The sequence below is a fragment of the Thalassophryne amazonica genome, chromosome 6 (genome assembly GCF_902500255.1).
Source record: "Thalassophryne amazonica chromosome 6, fThaAma1.1, whole genome shotgun sequence".
In the NCBI taxonomy this organism is placed as follows: domain Eukaryota; kingdom Metazoa; phylum Chordata; class Actinopteri; order Batrachoidiformes; family Batrachoididae; genus Thalassophryne; species Thalassophryne amazonica.
The window spans coordinates 17,907,723-17,923,975 of NC_047108.1; the positions used below are offsets into that span (position 1 = coordinate 17,907,723).

The following is a 16,253-nucleotide window of genomic DNA, read 5'->3' on the forward strand; positions in this document are numbered from 1 at the left end:
TTTAACACCTCATCCTGAATTTCAGTTTTATATTTGAAATTTGTTTCTGAATAATTTACCAGACACTTTAACAGCCTCAAAAAAGTCAGTTTATTAACTTGGAATACTTGTTAATTTTTAAAAAATTTATGTCAAATTAAGTTCTTCCAGGTGTGGTTGTAGGTAAACTGCTGGTGAGACATTCTTCCACACAGTAAACCTTCTTTGTCTTTTTGTTTCCTGGTTTAAACATCAAACCAAACCCACTTTTGAAGTAGCTTTATTTTAGTTTTGTTGTGGATAACAAACTGTTTTTTATCGTGACAGATGTCTTTGTGTTGAATGCCTGGAACATTTTGCACTCCTCCACTTTGTACAATCGCCTGCACGTCGCTCAGAGAACCTGCAGGCATCCAGTCAGAGCCGCGCGTACGCAGAGGTCCCGCAGAAGGCCTCAGGTCCAGTCATGGGCATCTGTCCGCTCTCACACAGCCTTCAGATGTTCCCAGATTTGAGAGTCGATATTTAAGTGTAAACAGCAGAACGAGGCACGAATGTAGCTGATCAAAGCAGGTTTTATGGTTGTTGTTCTTGTACTTATTCGCACCTTTTGCACCTACACGCAACATGGAACTACTTAGAAATTATTTTAAAACAGACACCTTTTTGAAGAGTTTTGAAACAATGTGAATGTTATCTTGAGGTTAGTGCACAGCCTACTGTCAGAACCTGGTACTACATCTGTTAGCAATTATCTAAATGCTGTGTTCATATGTTATAGTAAACTGGAAGTTTCATCTTTTTCAAAAATTAAAAGCCAAATTAAAATAATAACAATAATTATAAATAATAAAAGAAACTGAAAAGTCAGAGAGAAAAGAGTTTTTAAGCACCGAACAGAACCAGTACTTCCTCTTTTAAAAGAACGCTGAATTAAAGGCTAAAATTCTCCTGTATGTTCAGGGGTCGACTGATAATCAGCACCCCTAATAGAGTCAACTGATTATGGGCCTGGGGTCAACCGATTTGCTCCCTTTTATTGAAAAATATGAGATGAAATAATAGTGGCCAAATCAAAATTTTTTTCAAACCAAAATAACTTCTAAAAGTTTCCCAGCCAGATGTCTTCAGCCAGAACCAGAAACACTGACCAGCTGTCAATCAGCATATTAGAGCTGAAATAACACCAGCTTCAGTTTAAATGCTAAAGACCTGTTTTATGTGCAACTGTTTTTATTTGGAACTAAATTCAGGAGGATCTGAAATCAGTAATTTGATCAATCTTGCTGAAGTCTACAGTGGACAGCTTTTGGGTGAACGTCAGCTTTATTTTATGTTTCATGTTATTTTTAATGATCTCTGAGAGGTGTGGTGAGAGTCTTGATGGCTTCCCTCACCTGTGTCCTTTGTGCACTCAGTTTTTGCTGCAGACAGATTTACCATCCTGTGTCACACACTTTACATTTCTTAATGAAGTGAGTCCAAAGGACGCACAGCACTTGAACTCACCTTTTACTTGCTCACGTTTCTATGAGCTCAGCAGACAGACGTCTGGTAACTATCAGTCCAGACACCAACACCAGACTGCACCTTCTTCAACAGTCACATTATTTGGTTGTAATCACATCAAACTAAATCTGCACTGAAAGCTGAAAAGGTTTTCAACTGTAATATTCTGTGATTGACAGCTAAAATAAAGTATTTTCCAGAGTATAAGTCCCTATTAGAGTATTTACTAGTTTGCGAGGCCCTGCGACTTACACTCCAGTGTGACTTATATACCTAAATTCAACAAGTTTGTTCGTAATAACAGTCATTATAATGACTATTTATGTAGAACTTTCCCAAAAATCAAATCACTGAACAAAATAAACTCCAATAATAAAATAAATGTCAGTAATAAAAAAATACACTACAGTAATGCACAAAAATCCCAAATTAAACAACTGATAACACAGGAAAAGGTGTGATTTGTAGTCTGGAAAACAAGACAGGTGGTGTCCAAATATATATGGACCTAATTTGACATAGTGCCAAAACCATCCAGTAAAGGCAGCGAGTCTGAACCCTGATACGCACATCCTGATCTGTTGCATCATTTGAGATCTGACAGAATAATTCAATATTTGTGCTCAATATTTCTGATTGATAAACATTTATTTTTTTGTTGATTTTTGGAAAAGCCTTCACACCTACAACATTCCTGATGGAAAACATAATTTATGTCCCCGAAACAGGAATAATAATCTGATGGTAATTCTGGCAGTGTGAAAAAATGTATCTGACTTTTATGTCATTTTGGCTCCTGCTCATCCAACTCGACACAAATCAATAATCATCATGTTTAAATATCAAAACTGACTGTGTGAAGTCTAAACAGACTGTTACACCTGGCCTGGGTCGTGGTAAACTCTGGGGAAGGCTTCAGTTACAGAAGCTAGAGGTCCATTGTTACCCCGGGCTACTGGAGTCAGTCCAGGGTTTGACAGAGTTCCTGACTATTTTGATCACGTTTAAAGCCAGCAGAGGTTTAACGGATCGGCACCGAGCCGTGCTGGGTTCCACCTGAAGCACACACCGCCACTAAAGAAAACTCTGTGCCAAACCCAGCCGGGTGTGAGAGCTGTTAATGGAAATATACACTTATTTTCTCAAAATTAATCAAAAACATTTACTGTTATACTAGCTATACGCTAACTAGTGAGCATGTCCAGACTGGAATTGGCGAGTTAACCTAGCTCACCTAGCTCAGTCGGAATGATTATATCTGCGGTATTCAGTCTCAGCACTGACGCCAAACTATATCCTTCGTACTGGTTTTTAAAAACCAGCTTAAAGTCCAGTGAAGAAGGACTTGAGCTTATCTCTTTACGCCACACAGCTAATATGATAGTGACTGTTTTCCGCTTGTTACTGTGCGTCCGTCCGCATGTGCTTTTCCATGTCAGCGTTCACCGAAGTGGAGTCGAAGCAGCCGAGTGAATGTTTTCCTGATGGCACTGAACCTGATTTGGCTTTGATAATCTGCTTCCAAAGGCGGGACCTCTGTGTACATGCGCTCAGTGTGTATCCGCTGGTGCCGCCCAGCGGACTCCCGGTTCGGGGTCAAACATCCCTGCAGACTTCCATCACAATTCTGGCCCCGGCACAAACTACCGTAACCAGCCACCGTATTGCATGTTCCAGAGTTTAGTGCCTATATTATTGTACGTCTTGCCAGAAGCCACCATGTCAGCCGAGCCATGTCGTGTTTTCTAGACTTAGTAGTGATGTGTGTGGTGACTTCATAGTTGCTATTGAGGATGAATATTCTGCTTTTACTCTGGTTGGAATTCAGTGGAAACTCCAGTACACTGTCGCTGTAGACAAACTAGTTTTTACCTGTTTTGTTATTTTTGTTTCTAACTAAAAGCGTTTGTTGTCCTCTGGTATGCTTGTCTGACTGATTTGTGGCCTGTCTTTCTCTCCTGGAAACGAAACTGTAGAAACCGATGCCTCCAAACAAAAAACAATCACCAGGAGCTGAAGTCAGAAGTCTCATAGAATCCAGGCTGTTTTTTTTTAGACGCCAGGTCCCTTAAAAGACGCTGACCTCAGTCCTGGATAGACTGAAGAACATCTGTTTGTGTACACGGTGGAAGCCCGGGCCATTTTGGGAGCAGGTTTTAATGGGATGTCACTGCCTTTATCTGGGTCTGGGTCATGGTGGCAGTAGACCAAGCAGCTTATCCCGCACTTCCCTATCCTCGGCCAAGTCCTCAAACTGTTCCCCGGGATCATGAGGTTTTCCTAAGCCAGTTGGGAAATATAATCTCGCCAATGTGCCCTGGGTCTTTGCCGGAACATCCTCCCAGTTGGACATGCCTGGAAGACCTCCCAAGGGAGACCACAATTTGGCATCCTCACCAGATTCCCGAACCACCTGAGTTGGCGCCTTTTGATGTAAAGAAGCAGCAGCTGTACTCAGAGTCCTTCCTGGACAGTCGAGCTTCTCACCCTGTCCAGGAGTGTAACTCCAGTTCCCCAACATGATATTTCTAACCCTGCACCAGAGTATAAGCCCAGACACCCGATTTACAGCAAAAGAAAAATCTCCAATATTTCTCGCTTATCTCTCTGGAACTGAGAACCAGGACATGGTATCCTGCAGCAGACGTTTGCGTCACTGAATGAACAAACTCTGCTGGCTTCCTAGTGAATTTAATTGTCATTTACAGACTGTTAAAATTTTAAAGGTTCCTTTAATTTTCTGGCATCAGGAGCCACCTGAGATGGTTCGAGCATCTGGTGAGGATGCCCCCTGGTGGTCTCCCTCGGGAGGTCTTCCAGGCATGTCCAACTGGTAGGAGGTCCTGAGGAAGATCCAGGACACACTGGAGGGATTATATTTCCCAGATGGCTTGGGAACACCTCCGGATCCACCAGGAAGAGTTAGAGGAGATGGCTGAGGATACGGAAGTTTGGGCTGAGCTGCTTGGCATACTGCCACTGTGACCTGGACCCAGATAAATGTCAGAAAATGAATGAATGAACAAACAAACCGAGAGTTACCTCAAAGTGTTACACAGGAGTTTAGATCTGACCCAGACCATGAGCAAGTACATCAGCGAACAACAACAGGACCCTTCATCTGCCCACAAGACGCACCGTCACTCAGCAAGAGTGTCTGAGATCTAAGGTTTTGATAGAAACTGAGCACCTACTGAAGTTCCATCTCAGGAAACATGGGTGGAGCTAAATGTTGCTTGGTAGCACATCAAGTTCAGTTGGCTGCTGTCATCAGGTGTTTGGGCTAGGCCTTGTCTATGAATTCCAAAGGCAGAGGTCATTTGAACTCAAGTGAATGAGGAGTTCAGGTTAGCATGAGAGCAGGGAAAAGTGACTGCTGGTGGAGATCAAAATGGCAATGTGGTGATGGACTGAGAGGTCAGGGTAGGCAAGCAGGGTCGTATATAGGAATGTGAAAGGGGGTGTTCAAATCCTTGAGTTGGGGGTCCAGTGGGCCGCAGGGCCCCCAGTGGGGTCAAGGGGCAACGCCCTCGTGGGGGGCTCAGGTGGGCAAAGCCCCCGAAGCAGAAGCCTTTTGAGGATTTCGAGGGATAAAAACCTACATAAATTTCATTTGAAACCCAAAATGTATCATTTTAGGAAATACATTTTTATATACAAATAGTCCTTGCTTGGGACTGGATCAGTTGCCATAAGAACCACCCAGGAAGAACCAAGATAACATTAATGCAAACTTTATACCTGCCTGTCGGTTGCGAATGATGCAACCGACAGACGTGAAAAAACTCACGCATGCGCACGAAGATTCAAGCTTGGCTGATGCAAGCGCACATGATTCAAATCCATATAGTTTTTGCTAGAAATGAAAAGGTCGGATAAAGTCTAGCACACCTCGTAAAGGTCTAACAGACCTCGTATTTAGCGGTACTAATATTCGCGTTTACATTATGAATATGTACGTTATGTATTAAAATAGCGGTATTTAATTTGGCGACCTTGTTTAACTTGCGAAATTCGCATAATAAATCCCACGCAAATATTTGCACCTTTACAGTATTTGCAACAGGAAGGAGAAGCTCCCTTTATTTCTCAGCTTATACATACAAACATGTTTTTACAAACCAGACAAGTGTAATTGTGTGTCTACATGGGTATTTACAAGCCTACTAATCTGTTTGATATCAGAGGAGGATAGGGACCAGGGAGCAGAAATTCTCAACCCCCATGGGAAAAGTTTATCTAGCAGTTTCCCCTTTCATCACTTAAGGGATTACTCTGGCAGAGGAAATTGAAACTTGAGGGTGTGTGATAACAGCTGTGTAACAGTTAGTGCTTGTTGCTTATTATCAATGAAAAGAAAATACATAACGTTGATATCCAGATCAGAAAAAAAACAGCAGAAAAAAATCAGCAGAATTCTCGGGGGGTCGGTTGAACCCAGGGGAGAAGATGTGATGAAGTAAAAGAATAGACGGGAAAGGAAGTGAAGAAGGCAGTGGCATGGACATTAGCAAGCGGTGCTGCTGCATATCAACATGTTCTACACAATACAGAACCACTGCGGGCCCTTAATGGTACAGCCCCTCCTCTCCAAAGCCTATCTCCTGCAGCCAGGTGAAACATGGATGAATCCATGGTCTTCTCCAGCACCTGGGATCCTCAACACTGAGGTACCTGCAAGAACAACATCTTATAGAAGACCAGGTCAAAATGACAGACTGGAGCTCAGCAAGGAGACGTGCCCATCTACTGAAGCTGAAGACTACAGCCTGAGTCAGCACCAGCTCCAACCACAACCACAGACAGGAAAGACTTTTTAGAAGAGCAAAGGCTAGAAACATGGTGAGGAAGCAAGGAGGCCAAAAACAGCATGCAGACCGGAGAGGAACCTGGACCAGATGAAACACCAAAGGTGGTACAGAGGGACCAGATCTGATGTGAGCAGGACACCATGTCAGAGAAACCATGTAAATGTTTAGGAATCTTTAGGGGTATTATAGTGACGTCACATGATTTAAACTGGATTTTAATTCAGATTTAAATTCATCTTAAAAATATTTTGATTTTCAAACGGTTTAAATTCAGTTTTTAAACCAGTTTAATTTTAACTAGATGGGTTTAAAGATACCTATTTTTAAATTGGATTTAATCCAGTTTAACTTTAATTAGATGGGTTTAGATATATCTTTATCTTTAAACTGGATTTAATCATTTATTTAGATGGGTTTAGAGATATCTTCATCGTCAAACTGGATTTAATCCAGTTTAATTAGATGGGTTTAGAGATATCTCAATCTTTACACTGGATTTAACTCTGAATTTAAATCCAGTTTAACCCTGATTAGATGGGTTTAGAGATATCTTTATCTCTAAACTGGATTTAACCAGGAATTTAAATCCAGTTTAACTTTAATTAGGATGGGTTTAGCGATATCTTGATCTTTAATCTAGATTTAACTCTGAATTTAAATCCATCTTAACTTTAATTAGATGGGTTTGGCGATATCTCAATCTTTAAACTGGATTTAACTCGGAATTTAAATCCAGTTTAATTAGATGGGTTTAGAGATATCTTTATCTCTAAACTGGATTTATCCTGGAATTTAAATCCATCTTAACTTTAATTAGATGGGTTTAGCGATATCTTGATCTTTAATCTGGATTTCCACTGGCTAAATGTGAGATGATCCGGCTTGTGCTGATTTAAACTGCTTCTGAGTGGTTTATAAATGTGTTGATCTAAAACCTGTTCTGTCTATAAAGTTTGTTTTTCGATTTTCTCAGAATTTTGGGAAGAAATTTTAAATATTACAACAGGGGGAAAAATTCCTATTCATTAACTTACGCTCTATAATGTATCAATATAGGTGATTATGACCATAGTAAGTTATTGATTAAGCGCAGAGTTCACCTGTTGTGACCTCCGGCTGACCTTTGAGCGGGTAAAATCCGGCCCTGTGATTGGCTGAGCAGCGGGGCTCCGGAGAGGGACGATGGTGGTGTCCGTGTTTTGCGTGCTGCTCCTCCTGAGTGGTTCCGTGTCGCTCGAATTCTCCGCCACAAGCGAACCGGACTCTTTGGCGCGCGGTAGAGCCGAGCTGCGGCGCGTGCGGAGCCTGACGTCACAGCAGCCCTACGGAGAGTGCTGGGCGCGCGCGCTGGAGCACCTGGACACGCGCTGCCAGGAGATGACGTCAGAGAGCCAGAGCCGCGTGGCGCTGAGGTTCACGCGCTGTCACCTGCACAGGTACGACACACACACTGTCGCTCTTCAGTTTTGGTTATTCTAACAAAAATACTGTCTTGATAAAATGAAACATTTCTCTCAAAACGAAACATGGTGAAATATAACATTGAAGCTTTACAGTATCAATATTAATAAAAGCTTTAGAAAAAAATTAGTGCTGAGCATAAAGTTCTCCTGACCTTTTTACATTTTTTTTAGTGTCGATGTGATGCGTTTGTGTGGAAATATTTACTGCTAATTTCTCACAAGATGATGTTATTTAGAAATGGTAATTATTAAAAATGTTAAACAGGAGTGATCTGAAAACAGACGAGTCATGTTTCATTGATCTTCGTCCTATCAATAATGACACCTTTACTCAGAAAGATTAATTTAATGATTGGCAGAAGTTTGCGCTCTCTGCTTTGGTTTTGATCCGTTTCTCAGCCAAAATAAGACGTGATGATATCACAGCCTGCGTGCTCCTCTCTCAGCTCTGGCAGGGATTTCCCATCATGCCCTGAAGAGTCTGAGGTCCATAGGTGTACAGCGGGCATGGACGCTGTGGCCTTCCACACCTACACAGAGTTTTTCACGCACGCGCACTCCATGTGTCACTTCCTGCAGTCTGAAGCTTGGCAGAGCAGAGCCGAGACCACCATGCACAGGTAAATCCACACTGTTGCGCACCTTCTGATGGGTCCAGAACCTGCACCTGTTCTCAACAGGATCCAGAAACAAATAGTTCATCCATCTCTTGTTTTCTGCAAAAGATTGAGACTCTACTCATCCACCACCAGATGGTGCTGCCATCAGCGACAGCAGCAGAAAGTGAAGTTGTAGGTAGAGAAGGAAAGATTCTCCAGACTTCTGCCAGCCCCAACAATCCAGTGCAACCAGGTCAGGACATGTAGAGAAAAGGAACGCCGGGGCAACAACAAAGACTAACATTTTATCTTGTTGGACTTTAAATAAATAATATAATTATGCAGACACGCAGTAAAATCACCAGTGTTAAATTAACACTGCCAGTGAACATATGGTCCCACTCTGACCATTGTAGGACCATATGTTCACTGGCAGTGTTCATTTAACACTGTCAGTCTTAGTTTTACACTGGTGATTTTACTGTGCATCTGTGTTGCACTGGCATTCCTTTTCCCTGGATTTGCAGGTGTTTAGTTTGACGTGAGGCTCGTTTCCACTGCAGGAACCAGGGGGTCCTTTTTGGGGGTCCAACACCTTTTGCACATGTCTCCGCTGCAGGGACCAGCCCTGAAAGGTGATGATGATATTATTATTATTATTATTATTATTTTATACCTTTTGTCAGGACTAGGAGGACTGACCCTGTTGTGTACTCAGCGGCCCTGACCTGTCTTTGGGTTGCATTCAGTTCACACTGAGCCTGAAGTTGTGAGCTTCACATCGATTTCTCATTTGTGTCCTTAAACACAGTAGAAATGTTCATCATTTTCTGCCATTTGTCCGGGTTACAACTCGTCCCACGCTTTCCTCAGCCAAGTCCTCTTATAGTGCAGCAGATAACAATATTTGCAGAGGATTCCTTCAAATCTGGTTACAAGCGCCAACGTTTGACTGTGTATACCTTTTGATACATACAGTAGTGTTCAGAATAATAGTAGAGCTATGTGACTAAAAAGATTAATCCAGGTTTTGAGTATATTTCTTATTGTTACATGGGAAACAAGGTACCAGTAGATTCAGTAGATTCTCACAAATCCAACAAGACCAAGCGTTCATGATATGCACACTCTTAAGGCTATGAAATTGGGCTATTAGTAAAAAAAAAAGTAGAAAAGGGGGTGTTCACAATAATAGTAGCATCTGCTGTTGACGCTACAATCTCAAAGCTATTATGTTCAAACTGCTTTTTTAGCAATCCTGTGAATCACTAAACTAGTATTTAGTTGTATAAGCACAGTTTTTCATGATTTCTTCACATCTGCGAGGCATTAATTTTGTTGGTTTGGAACCAAGATTTTGCTTGTTTACTAGTGTGCTTGGGGTCATTGTCTTGTTGAAACACCCATTTCAAGGGCATGTCCTCTTCAGCATAAGGCAACATGACCTCTTCAAGTATTTTGACATATCCAAACTGATCCATGATACCTGGTATGCGATATATAGGCCCAACACCATAGTAGGAGAAACATGCCCATATCATGATGCTTGCACCACCATGCTTCACTGTGAACTGTGGCTTGAATTCAGAGTTTGGGGGTCGTCTCACAAACTGTCTGCGGCCCTTGAACCCAAAAAGAACAATTTTACTCTCATCAGTCCACAAAATATTCCTCCATTTCTCTTTAGGCCAGTTGGTGTGTTCTGTGGCAAATTATAACCTCTTCTGCACATGTCTTTTATTTAACAGATGGACTTTGTGGGGATTCTTGCAAATAAATTAGCTTCACACAGGTGTCTTCTAACTGTCACAGCACTTACAGGTAACTCCAGACTGTCTTTGATCATCCTGGAGCTGATCAGTGGGTGAGCCTTTGCCATTCTGGTTATTCTTCTATCCATTTTGATGGTTGTTTTCCATTTTCTTCCACGCGTCTCTGGTTTTTTGTCCATTTTAAAGCATTGGAGATCATTGTAGATGAACAGCCTATAACTTTTTGCACCTGCGTATAAGTTTTCCCCTCTCCAATCAACTTTGTAATCAAACTACGCTGTTCTTCTGAACAATGTCTTGAACGTCCCATTTTCCTCAGGCTCTCAAAGAGAAAAGCATGTTTAACAGGTGCTGACTTCATCCTTACATAGGGAACACCTGATTCACACCTGTTTGTTCCACAAAATTGATGAACTCACTGACTGAATGCCACACTACTATTATTGTGAACACCCCCTTTTCTACTTTTTTTTTATGAATAGCCCAATTTCATAGCCTTAAGAGTGTGCATATCATGAATGCTTGGTCTTGTTGGATTTGTGAGAATCTACTGAATCTACTGGTACCTTGTTTCCCATGTAACAATAAGAAATATACTGAAAACCTGGATTAATCTTTTTAGTCACATAGCACTACTATTATTCTGAACACTACTGTATTTTAGAAAAATAACATTAGCCATTTGAATTTTCAATAGGGGGCCAAGTAGGGGTCAATTGAAGAACTGCATAGGGGTCAAAAAAAGTTTCAGTCATATTGAAAACTATACCACATTATGTGTCTGATCACAAAGATTCCAAAAAGTTATAGTGTGGACTATCTGTGACTGAATGTTATGGGGTACAAACAGCAAGCATGGCGACAAAGGTCACTTTCAGTTTGTACAGGGGTCAAAAGTTAAAGTTGCTCCATTTATAGTAAAACATGATGCAATTTATTGGTTGAGTTAATAGGGTTTTAAAAAGGAATGGTTTGCACCATGTGTCATGCTTAGTTATCATGTTACGGAGTAACGTATGTCACATGTCATAGAATCCAATGGACGTCGACATTGTTTGACCTTTACTTTGGAGACCAAACATTCAATAGAGACAGAACTATTTCATTTCTTAATCCTATTAGTTCAACCAATAATTTGCACCATGTTTTACCAAAACTGGAGCAACTTTAACTTTTGACCCCTGTACAAACTGAAACTGACCTTTGTCGCCATTCTTGCTGTTTTTACCCCATAACTCCAGAACATTCAGTCACAGATAGTCCAATCTATATCTTTTTGGAATCATTATCATCAGACACATAATGTGGTTTCACTTTCAATATGATTGGAACATTTTTTAATTTTGATCCCTGTGAAATTCTTCAGCTGACTCCTACTTGGCCCCCTATTGAAAATTCAAATGGCTAAAGTTATTTTTCTACAATATGTACCAAAATGTATACACAGTCAAACTTTGGTGCTTGCAACCGGATTTGAACTATTCTTACAGTTACCTGCTGTACTATTACTCTTCCTGGGTGATCCCGAGGCATTCCCAAGCCAGCTGGGAAATATTGTCCAGTAGAAACAACAACCTACTTGTATGCTGACTCTCAGCTGTCTGCGGTGAGTGCTGTACGGTGGAAGTTGTGTGATTTGATCCATGCACATGTGAGAGCACTGAGTCACTCGACGTGTTCACAGATTAGTCTCAAAAAGTGAGCACCGTCCCAAATATACCAGGTGACAGAAAAAAAGTTGTGTTCCCCTGATTGTAAATCGAGTCTCTTTAAGGACGTCGTGCACTGAGCCTTAAAAAAAAAAAAAAAAAAAAAAATCAGAAATTGTCCAATGACACGCAACAAATTATTGTTTCAGCTTCTAGTAATGATGACATGAGATCAGAGATGATGGCAGCTGTTTGTTTATTTGTGTCAGGTTGACGGAGAGCTCAGAGGGCGTGGCCGACCAGCTGCAGTCCACCCGCCAGATGGCAGAGGACCTGATCGAAGCCCAGAGTGCCACCTTACAGGCTCAGCAGGAGATCCTGAACAACGGGGACGAGCTGAGAGAGACCCTGAGAGACTCCACACAGGGTGACGACATTAGAGACCATGGATCACAGATCCAACGGTTTTAGTTCCAAGAGCTCGTCCGCTGCGTGACAACACCTCAGGGGGGTTTGGACCTGGGGTGCTGTTGTGCAGCGGACGACTTTGCAGATGATGCTTTACACCCTTTCACGTCGTGTCACCGCTCAGGTCTCAGGTCGATCTTCTCGGAGCTCAGCAGTGTGTCCAGAGAGCAGCAGGTGGCGCTGTCCGAGCTCTTCAGCAGAGTTTCGTTCCTGCAGAGTTTTGTGGTCTTGGAGGCACACAGTATGAGTTCCTGCCTCTACAACGCCGCTGCGCTGTGTGCCTCCTACCTCCTCACCTCCACCCAGCGCTCCTCCAGAGCCAGGTACCTCCTCCTGACCACTGGCCACTAACCCACATCCTGGAGTCCTTCTCTAAAAACCGTCCGTTTGAACTTGGTATGTTTGCAGGTTGGTGCTGTTGGTTCTGGTGTGTTTGAATTTCTACCTGGAGAGGAAGATCCACCAGTTCATGCTGAGTTCTGACCGTCCAGAACACAAACACACGGTCAGTATGTCACTGTGGTGTGGCTCTGGCCCTTTTTCAGAAACCTCGAGTGACTGAGACTAGTTGTCTGGAGGGAGTCGAGTGGGCTGTTGGTGTTTGTGGGGTCAGTCTCAGTCACCGGGATCTAATGTGCAGCAGCGCTTCTTGATGTCTTGGGGCGCCAAAGCTGTATATTCTCATCACTGTAAGCTTGAAACCATAAAATGAAAGTTGTTTCTGCACGACCTGTCCTGTGTTTCACCACGTTTGGTCAGTAGTTCTGTGTGGGGGTCCACCAACAACAACTCAGTAAATGTCACTTTTACAGATGAAACAATTAACTGATTATTAAACTGACATCAACTCCTCATCGTCCTCCCGCTGGTCAGTTAATTTGAAGTTGCTTTATTAATAATAAAGTTGTTTAAACTGCTTTTTGCGGTCAGTCCTCTGCGGTGTGCTTTTTGTCATGTTGAACTGTCGCCCCCTTGTGTGCAGGAGCTGGTCGGTGTGTATGTGAGTGTGTTGCGGCGCATCATGGTGTGTGTTGGTGTGTGTGTGCTGGTGTGTGTGTGTCTTTGGTACAAAGATCCAGTTCAGCAAAGTCTGGAGATTCTGCAGCAGCTCCGTGAGACCCAAAGAAACCTGCAGGAGGCGCTGCAGCACGCAGGTGGGGAGGAGGAAGCACTGCAGGTCATGTTCTCTGTCTGTTGTCAAAATGGACACAAATATGACGATTAACCTTTGACTGACTGACAGCCAGCAGCTGAAACTGACTTGGTGCCCATCTGTCTCTCCTCTTCTTGTTTTTTTTTTTTTTTTTTTTTAAGAGTGTTTAGGGAGACGAGAAGAAAAACAAGAGATTTGTTTGGATTTGAAGGTGAGTGTAAAATGTTTCAGCTAGGATCCACACTCACTAAAGGTGGACCGGATCACATCAGCACGACAGTCACTTTGAAGCATCATTGGAAGCTCCAAAATCCCAAATTTCTTTCGTAGAGGAGAACAGGAAGCAGGAGAAAAGAGGAGGACATGGGAGGAGCTGAAGAACCACATCCTGTCTCCATGGTCGCCACCGTCTCACACAGCGGTCAGTAAAATCCAGGCCTTGTTGCTATGGTTACACCGACAGATCACATGAACATTTTAACTTTCTGATGGTCTAATCAGCGGCTGGCCACGCCCCCTCTTGGCCCAGGTGACACTATAGTCGCTGTACCTCATCACGGATCAAACTATCAGTTCAGAGAACATTTTACGTCCTGAAATGACTTCAGATTGTGATGAATTTATCTCAAAATGAACTGAAAATTGGTTTGCAGTGTTTCTGCAAAAATACTCGTGTGTGTGTGTGTATTTCTGTGTTCTGCAGGTTGGAATGGCAGTACAGTCTCCACCTCTGTCTGTGGTCCTGAACCCTGCGGTGCCTCGGTGCAGGGTGCTGGTACCAGTAGGCCTGCTGTGAGTCCAAGCAGGCGCCCTCGTCGCTTCTCATCCTCACGGCTCAGCACCTCCTCCTCTCCTCTGATGTACAACATCCTGGTGGACGGGAAACAGGTTTGTGACACTTTATTTGTTTTGTTGACCTCTTCTTCTTATGCCTCGTTATTGTACGTTTACGACTTTGTCCACTTGGATCAAAGTTAAGATGATGTAAATTTGTCTTGGTTTAACTTTAAGATGAAATTTATGAGTTCCTCACAGAAAAAAAAAAAAAAAAAATTATCAGTGAAATAAAAGGATCAGAAACGAAAGCAACTGAGCTGAAATCACGCTGTCCACCTGGGACTGAGGCTCATGGTTCCATGTGGCTCTTTGTAAAGAACGAGATTGGTTCCGTAGCATCGGAGTCCAGACTGGACCAGAGGTACTCACTAGTGGTTCATTAAGTGGGCAGAATTCCTTTTTGTTAACAAACTCTGAAGAGACGAGTCAGATTTTTAAATTACCAGTTTATAATTTGGACAGGAAGCAGTAACGGGGACTCAGGCTGGGATTAGCCTCCAGAATGCTGCTGAGTGGTGTAAGCTTGAAAGCATCACGTTGCACATGCGCTGTAATGTGTTCCCGTCAGCAGCAGGTGGCAGTATTGAGGGAAAACTCAGTGGAAGTGGACATTCGTAAACAGAACTCGAGGAAGAGGATCTCCTCTGACCTTTGCTCTTTTCTCCTTCTGCATTGATCATCATCCTCCTGGTGTCTGTTCAGCCACGTTACAGCCTGAGGAGCCAAAGATCGGAGACGACCTGACGCTCGGCTTCCCGCTGACATCTTTTGCTCATTTTTCACTGTTTGAATCAGCAGAAGCACCGTGTGCTTGTAGATGTTTTTAAATGATTATTTCCTGAATCTCAATAAAACAGAAGTTCGTATTTTAAAAAATTGCTTTTGTGAAATGCACAGCACCGCCCTCTGCAGGCCACTAATAGAATCAGTTTCATTGAAAAAAATATTGATGTTATGTTTAGTTGTTTGAGGGATCATTTTGTGATCTTGTGGTTTTGATTGACAAAAAGTTTACTGCAAGTAACAGGGTTTACAGGCGCGGGCCCCGGGGCAAGATAAATGGTGCAGCAGATAAGAGAATATTGACAGAACAATCCTTCAAATGGTGATACAAGCACCAAATGTAGCACAAATACTCCTTATGCTGCATTTACACATAGGCAAGATGCGTTTCGAATGTCATATTTGCGTCATTCATGGCACATTCTTAACATGACTTAAGGCAGCTGAATAGGTTTCTTAATAGTGAGTGATATTTGTGATTTTCGTGGAGCATGTTTTTGGCTGTCAAAAAATCTTCCACGAATGTCACGCACCACCCTCATTTCGCCTCATGTCATGGAGGTTGCAACTGAGTGTGTTGATCTGTCTTGATTAGTCGTGATCCTTAATAGAGCGTGACAACGTTCTTCTCTGACATGCACACAATTATACCCTGCTGCACCACATTCACTTTCATTGCTGCAGTATGCTGAAGAAGGACAGTGACGCCAAGTCGGCTAAAAGTTTCGTTCCAGGGCTCCTCAGCAAGCTCCTGCAGGTGTTCGACCTGCTGCTGTGCCTGATGTTTGGGAAAACGAGCGAGATGAGAGCAGCGTGGAGCCACACACTGAGGACAAGCTTTGTTGAAGCTTTGTAGGTGGAATTCTTTCCCATTCTTGCTTGATGTACGACTTCAGTTGTTCAACAGTCCGGGGTCTCCGTTGTCGTATTTTGCGTTTCATAATGCGCCACACATTTTCAATGGGTGACAGGTCTGGATTGCAAGCAGGCCAGTCTGGTACCCACACTCTTTTACTACGAAGCCACGCTGTTGTAACACGTGCAGAATGTGGCTTGGCATTGTCTTGCTGAAATAAGCAGGGACATCCCTGAAAAAGACGTTGCTTGGATGGCAGCATGTGTTGCTCCAAAACCTGGATGTACCCTTCAGCATTGATGGTGCCATCACAGATGTGTACGTTGCCCATGCCATGGGCACTAACACACCCCCATACTATCACAGATGCTGGC

General features: G+C 42.8%; 1 protein-coding gene across 1 annotated transcript; it reads left to right on the forward strand.

Annotated features, from left to right (window-relative positions):
* Positions 1-6,775: 6,775 nt before the first annotated feature.
* LOC117511908 lies at positions 6,776-15,256 on the forward strand. Its single transcript, XM_034171836.1, has 10 exons — positions 6,776-7,735; positions 8,209-8,382; positions 12,052-12,209; positions 12,375-12,573; positions 12,659-12,755; positions 13,233-13,404; positions 13,565-13,614; positions 13,734-13,824; positions 14,107-14,291; positions 14,943-15,256. The coding sequence occupies exons 1-10, from the start codon at positions 7,482-7,484 to the stop codon at positions 14,982-14,984; spliced, it is 1,422 nt and encodes a 473-aa protein (XP_034027727.1). The 5' UTR covers positions 6,776-7,481; the 3' UTR covers positions 14,985-15,256.
* Positions 15,257-16,253: the final 997 nt, after the last annotated feature.